Source organism: Nanorana parkeri, unplaced genomic scaffold, assembly GCF_000935625.1.
Source record: "Nanorana parkeri isolate BGI_ZX_2015 unplaced genomic scaffold, ASM93562v1 scaffold740, whole genome shotgun sequence".
Lineage (NCBI taxonomy): Eukaryota > Metazoa > Chordata > Amphibia > Anura > Dicroglossidae > Nanorana > Nanorana parkeri.
The window spans coordinates 430,864-438,502 of NW_017307008.1; the positions used below are offsets into that span (position 1 = coordinate 430,864).

A 7,639-nucleotide genomic window follows, 5' to 3' on the forward strand; every position below is an offset into this window, starting at 1 on the left:
GAGAGAGTGAGGGAGGGGGAGTGAGGGAGGGAGAGAGTGAGGGAGGGGGAGTGAGGGAGAGAGTGAGGGAGGGAGAGAGAAAGAGGGAAGGAGAGAATGAATTCCTTCTAGACAGTTGTCTCCATTGGAAGATTTCCCTTCTATTCCTTCTTTATTGACAACATACATTTTTGGATTTCCCATCACTTTCATTCCCATTGAAACGATCGCCAGGACAAATGATTAGGTCGAATCTACCAAATGGGGATACAGAAAGCAGAAATATCCTGACGGGGGTTCTAACTCTTTATTATTCCATCCAAAAGTAAACAAAAAAAATGAGCTTTAGATACCCTTTAAAGCTAAAGATTTATCTTGTTACGTTTGGCCTTCCCTGGTTCTGCCTCCCATTAGCAAGCCAATTAATTTTAAGTTTTCGTTATATTCCTTATTGTAGACCCAATGCTGTCATCACTGGATGCCTCTGCTTTTCTATGCAATGCAGGCAGATCCTGAAGAGGAGCCGGTACAAGGCTGATGAAAAGTCCGGGGTTCAGCTTTAGGGCAAAACTGATACCCCACAGACAACACATATCTTTCTGGAATGAAGTACCATCGCTCTGCAGTCGCTTGGATTCAGGCATGGATGGGGAATGTTACATTTTTTTACCCTGTTCCTGCTTTGATGTTTGGAAAGTGGCCATGGGCACTAATAGGACATTACTACAGATAAAGGATCGGCACATTGGACAATTACGCAGCCCTGAACATCAACTTTGAAGAATTGTGGCTGAGACTGCACAGCCCGGAGTATCAGAAAGGGTTCCTTCCATACTGGACATCATTTTTCCTGGATATGTGGCAACTACAGAGCTAACGGCTTGCAAACAAATGTAAAAAGTGAGCACAGCGCGGCGCAGCGGTTAGCAGTAGTTTGTCAAGCCAAATAGCTCAATACTCGAGTGTTCTGCAGCGGCCGAGGTTCTTCATAATGCATTATGTCATGATGAATAAGGAATGCAGCACTTCCTTACTCTAATTTTGTGACGTTTAGCTTGTTAGCAGCTTTTGTGTGCAAGGCGTTGCATGGAGATGGAATAAGGAAAAACCTAGCGGCAAGTCCTCCAATGGTGTGCCTTGGGCACATTGGTCATTTTGGGTTGAGTAATTCCAGCTCTTTCTGATCTCCTCCCTACATCTGCACATATTTAACCAAGTCCTTCTCCCAATACAACTATAACAGAAGAATCAAGGAGCTCTGATATGATATGTTGTGCTAAAACAAAAACCTACTTACCACGTTCTGACCTCTGAAGAAAAGAAACACTATATCACCAAGTCTTTGTGAACTTCCGACCATCAAACCTACTTTATAGCCAAAAGTATTTGAACCCCCTCCAAATCCAGGTATTTCCAATGAAGGGTACTATTGTTGCTACAACATACAAAGACACTGTAGACAATTGTGCTCTTCCAACCTTTGGTGACAGTTTGGTGAAGACCCTTTTCTATTCCACTATGACTGCCCCCGTGTACAAAGCCAGCTCCATAAAGACATAGTTTGCCTAGTTTGGTACAAAGGAACTCAAGTGTCCTGCTCAGAACCCTGACCTCAACCCTACTGAACAACTTTAGAGTGAACTGGAACCCCTACAAATGATTGAGTTCAGGTTGCTCCGGTGAAGGTTCTGTTAATACTACATCATACAAAGACATTTTAGACAATTTTGCTCTAACAGCCTTGTGGTAACAGTGTTGAAGACCCTTTTCTGTTCCACCATGACTGTCCCCTATGTAGAAAGCCTGCTCCATAAAGTCCTGGTTTGCTGAGTTTGGTGTGGGGGAACTGGAGTGGCCTTTGCAGAGCCCCGACCCAAATCCTACTGAACATCTTTGGGATGAATTGGCAGGACTATTGTGAGCCAGGTCTTTTCATCCAACATCAGTACCTGACCTCACAAACGGCATCACATTCCCACAGACACCTTCCAAAATATTTTGGAAAGTGTTCCCTGAAGAGTGGAGGCGGTTATAGCCACAAACTGTGCCCCTATGTACAAAGCTGGCTGCATAAGGACATGGTTTGAAGAGTTTGATGAGGAGGAACTAGAGTGATCTACACAAAGCCCTGACCTCAACCCTACTGAACACCTTTGGAATGATTTGAAACACCCGTCCTGGGCCAGGTCTTCTCTTTCAACATCAGTACCTGACCTCACAGAAGGGCACAAATTCCCACAGACACCCTCCAAAATCTTGTGGAAAGCCTTCCTAGATGGGTGGGGGGCTGTTAAAGCCACACAGAAGGGCAACTCCACATTATTGCCCATGGTTTTGGAGTTCGACGTCTGACTAGCTCATATAGGTGTGATGGTTAGGTGTCCACAAATGTCTGGCCATATGGTGCACATTTAACTTACGTCTTCCTTCCAATATAATGTCCAACTGTACAATACGCCTTCTAGATATAGGAAGATGCTTACATAGTCTTTCAAACAAATGAAAAAATGCCTTTTACAACAGTAGAACAGAATTTGAAGAAAAAATACATTTTAAAAAGGTATTAATTGAATAAAGCTAGCTAAGCTATTTACCTTCCCAAACCTCAAATGCTAGATCAAGCACAGGAACCAGCTCGGGAACTGGGAAGGTTCTTCATGTTTTTTTTCCCCCCAATGACGGACCTTTCAAAGCAGGCAATAATATGTCCTATTCCCTATTAAAAGTATATAACACAAGACAGCAGTAGTGTTCACTGGCACGCTTTGAGCCCAGATACGTACGGCGATTCTTGAGGTCTGCAGATACACTCTTGTAGTTGATGAGGAAGAAACGTGTCCATGAAATCCGGAGCGGGGAGCCCTGAGAGGAGCAATAAAGACTTGCTCCATATGGTAAAGGTAGGACATACGGGCAGTATGAATGGGATTTCATAGGTGTGCAGGTGCTGGGAGTTAGCAGGATCGTAGAAGGATAAGGTGTTATTGTCATAGTCTAGAAGGACACCCAACCGTTTCAGCTGGGGGTGGACATCTTGTAGAAGTTCCTTGTTGTTGTGTCTGACGAGGAAATTGTTATTACATCGGGTGAATACCCAGGATGAGGTGTTCTTCCCAATCCATTCATTCTTTGGTGCGGACTTGTAAGCGATTCCTACTGCGTACCTGGAAAAAAAAAAGAAGTAAGGTTACAACTGCGTGTCCATCAAGTGCAACTAAACCTAAAAAAAAAAAATGTCATAAATGGCAGCTTTCCAGTCCTTAACTGTGATGGCTGCATTCATCCTGTTTTCCGGCTAAGAACATTTTCAGCAAGTGCAAGATCCTGCCAGAATTGCCGTGTCCTTGTCACTTCCTGCGAGCTGAACAGAAAGCACAGACATGTAACGTAGATGAACACAGCCAGATGGGCTTGAAGTCCGGCCTGTGCGACAACCATGGCTTCCTCCATAGACACAATCAGGGCTGCGACAACTAATCAATAAAATCAATGGTAATCAATAATGAGAATCGTTTTCAATGATTAGTTGATTCTGCGATTAGTTGCTTGTGCCCCCGTAGCACCTTTGTTTCAACCCGTTCCCCCCTCTGCGCCTCTGATGCTCATCCCTCTGCGCCTCCGATGCTCCTGTTTCCCCCGCTGTACCTTCAATGCTCTCCGCTCCCCCTGCTGTGCTTCCGATGTTCCCGTTCCCCCCGCTGCGTCTTGGGTGCCCCCAGTGGCTTTGAGCAACAGCCAGCTTGCTATTGGTTATTTTAAATTGCAATAACAGGCTGGCTATTGCACCCGCCCACTGCCTACTGTCAATCAACAGAGGAGGACCTAATGGAGAACTTTGTGTGATCCTATATGACACACTATGTGTCCTTGTGTTGAGCCCGTGTTGATTAATGCCAGTCAATGAACATGGTGTGAACGAGCCCTTAATGCTCCTGGCCAACTGCAGCTTTCATATAGTTTTTGATTTCACCCAGAGCTCCACTTTAAGGAGTTCGTCTCCCTCCCCATTTACTGAGTGAACCAGCTTCCAGCAACTGTTATTTTTGGCTCCAGAGCTTTCTTGCTGCTTTTGACTTGCTCTTTGCCAAGAGCAAACTGGTTAATGGTTACCGTTAAATTGTCATTGACTTCCTTCTACCAAGTGGTAAACCCTTCTGTCTGCATCTCATCTGCATTAATGCAAAACAGCGTTAAAAATGCATTACTGCAAAGGGTTCTGGGTAATGCGTCCACCTCCAGCAGGCATTTCTGCTGGTAAGTTTTTTTTTTTATTATTATGAACTCGGCAAAACAGATTTCTTTTGTGCTGCAGCTTAAACATTATGAACACCTCTGCAGCACGGAGTGGGCTTTTTCACGCTTAGAGAGCCCGAAGTGCTATGTACCTTATTAAAAATGAATGTTGGAGGACGGCACGCTGAATGTTAAACAGACTGTGTGTGAGATTTTTAAGCAGAGTCGACAGCATCATTGTAATCCGTGTTGTCAGAAACCAACTGACCACATGGATCGGGAGCCGGGGGGTGGGAGGAAAGGTGCAGGGATAACACGGGGGCTGTTATAAGTTGTTATAACCAACTCAGACTTTCACTGAGCGCTCTGGATGAGGGTAGGACAGCAAAAAGCTTTTTGGATCAGGTAAAAATAGGCGTATATGCAGCATGTAAGCTTAGGTGCTAAGCATATGTGGAAAATGTTTTCTTTTTTAATATATGTATGCCCATGCGTCATTGAAGCACAACTGCTATCTATTTTTTCTCCTTGGCCTACTGGTGGTTTACAAAACAAAAAAAAAGCAGCTTTGGCTTGGAATATACACCGATCAGCCATATTATTATGACCGCCCGCCTAATATTGAGTAGTTCCACCTTTTCCTGACCCGTCCAGGCATGGACTCCACTAGACCTCTGAAGGTATGCTGTGGTATCTGGAGGACCCCCCCTAAAATTGAGTAGGTCCCTCTTTTCCTGACCCGTCCACGCATGGACTCCTCTAGACCTCTGAAGGTATGCTGTGGTATCTGGATGACCCCCCCCTATTACTAAGTAGGTCCCCCTGTTCCTGACCTATCCAGGCATGGACTCCACTAGACCTCTGAAGGTATGCAGTGGTATCTGGAGGACCCCCTTTAATATTGAGTAGGTCCCTCTTTTCCTGAACCGTCCACGCATGGACTCCACTAGACCTCTGAAGGTATGCTGTGGTATCTGGAGGACCCCCCTAATATTGAGTAGGTCCCTCTTTTCCTGACCCGTCCAGGCATGGACCCCACTAGACCTCTGAAGGTATGCTGTGGTATCTGGCACCAAGCCATCAGTAAAAGATCCTTTAAGTCCAGTAAGTTGTGAGGTGATCGGCCTCCATGGATCGGACTTGTTTTTCCAGCACATCCCACAGATGATCGATTGGATTGAGATCTGGAGAATTTGAAGGCCAAGTCAACACCTCAAACTCGTTGTTACATAGTATTTGAGGTTGAATAAAGACCCAGGTCCATCAAGTTCAACCATTGTGTGTATGTGTGTATACGAGTGCCCATGTGATCCTGTTTTTAAGAGTACCTGTACCCCTGTATGTTGCGGTCTCTAAGGAAGGTATCCAGATGCTTATTGTGTTCTGCAAACCATTCTTGAACCTTTTTTGCATTGTGGCAGGGCGCTTTATCCTGCTAAAAGAGGCCAAGGCCATCAGGGATTACTGTTTCCATGAAGGGGGGGTACTTGGTCAGTAACAATGTTTAGGTCGGTGGTAAGTGTCAAGGTAACATCCACATGAATGGCAGGACCCAAAGTTTCCCAGCAGAACATTGCCCAAAGCATCACACTGCCTCCGCCGGCTTGTCTTCTTCCTAATCCTTAAAATTATTTTCAGGCCATGTGGAACCCTTGCTAAAAGCAATTCATCAGGGATCAATCGGAAAATGCCCTTTATAGTGGTGGCCAAGGAAGAATGTCCCCCCTTACAGTGATCGGGGAAGAATGGCCTCCTTACAATGGTGGTCAAGGAAAAATGGCCTCCTTCCTGTGTTGGTCAGGGAAGAATGCCCCCCTTACAGTGATCGGGGAAGAATAGACTCCTTAGAATGGCGGTCAGGGAAGAATGCCCCACCTTACAATGGTAGTCAAGGAAGAATGCCCTCCTTACAATGGTTGTCAGGGAAGAATGCCCCCCTTACAATAGTGGTCAGGGAAGAATGCCCCCCCTTACAATGGCGGTCAGGGAAGAATGCCCCCCTTACAATGGTGGTCAAGGAAGAACACCTTCCTTACAGTGGTGGTCAGAGAAGAATGCCCTTCCCCTTACAATGGCAGCCAGAATGCCACTGTTACAGACAGATAAAAAGATCAATGGTTTAATGTACTGCCAAGTAGTATTGACCCTGAAACCATCAGATGGGAGGTCAATCAGCCAATGAAGTAACCCCTAGCAAACTCTGGAGAAACCCAGGTTGAGAGTGGATGCTCTACACATCATCAAGGACAACCACCGCCAGGAGAAGATCCTAGGAAGAACACGACCCTACAAGTCACATGTCTGCCCTTAAGACATTTGTAAAAGGTAAAGTACAAAACTAAAAAAAATAATCAAATACAACTGGGGGGCAGAGGTGTATCTACAACAAATTGCACCCCTGGCATCCCCCCCAGCATGGAGCTCATTGGTTGCCAGGAGTTGGGCGGGGCGCTGGCCAGGGTGTCCCAGGTTGCAAAGAGCTGGGTGGGGAGATGTGTAAGGGCCGTACACATCTCCTCTCCCAGCTCTTTGCAACCTGGGATGCCCAGACTGGTGTCCTGCTCGCATAGATATCTCCCCGCCCGCTCTGGTTGCTGGGAGCCAGGCAGGGAGATGTGAATAGGAGAAGGGTGGGGAGGAAAAAAAAGTCAGCGAACCTTCACTGATCAACGGAGCAGCGCATCCCCCCCTTCAACTGGCACCCTGAGTATGTGCCATATGTGCTATACCCTGGATATGCCACTGCTGGGGAGGAGGGAGTCCTATGTGAGGGAGGGAGTCAAAAGTTAAGCTGTGTTTTGCATATTTGTTCTGATTTCCAATGAACATTTGGCCTGTTGATCCTGCCAGTCACTCTCACTCCAAGAGCACCCCCTCTTGTAGGGTGACAACGCTCACCCACTGCCTTCTACTTCAGCACTCACTGCCTTCTACTTCAGCACCCACTGCCTTCTACTTCAGCATCCTGACAGTCACTCTCACTCCAAGAGCACCCCCTCCTGTAGGGTGACAACGCTCACCCACTGCCTTCTACTTCAGCACTCACTGCCTTCTACTTCAGCACCCACTGCCTTCTACTTCAGCACCCACCTATGCAAGCTTTTGCAGTACGGATCTGACCCTGAGAAATGTCATGCAGCCCTCGCTGGAGACAGGAAGTGGCTGCAGAAGATCAGCGGCATAGAGATATAAGAAAGAAAATTATTTCATTAAAGGAGAACTATGATGTCAGGGCTTTTCCCCATAGTTCTCCTAAGGGTCACAGGAGAACACAAACTAGCGTTCTCCCATGACCCAAAGCTTAGTATACCGCGACCTATACGGGGACCACGGCAGCCGGGACGGATCCCGACAATACTGTCTGGATCCACCCAGCTGCGGGATCGACAGCTGGCTCTGCCTATCCAGAGGCAGAGCCAGCTGTGCC

At 46.6% G+C, this 7,639-nt stretch overlaps 1 protein-coding gene across 2 annotated transcripts in view; it reads right to left on the minus strand.

The window, feature by feature from the left end:
* Positions 1 to 2,688: 2,688 nt before the first annotated feature.
* MID2 (midline 2) overlaps positions 2,689 to 7,639 on the minus strand; it is a 104,798-nt gene continuing 99,847 nt past the window's right edge. For both annotated transcript variants that reach the window (XM_018564249.1, XM_018564248.1), the window contains exon 9: positions 2,689 to 3,143. In XM_018564249.1, coding sequence (XP_018419751.1) covers positions 2,732 to 3,143 — 412 coding nt within the window. In that variant the 3' untranslated portion in view covers positions 2,689 to 2,731. The remainder of the gene's footprint in view (positions 3,144 to 7,639) is intronic.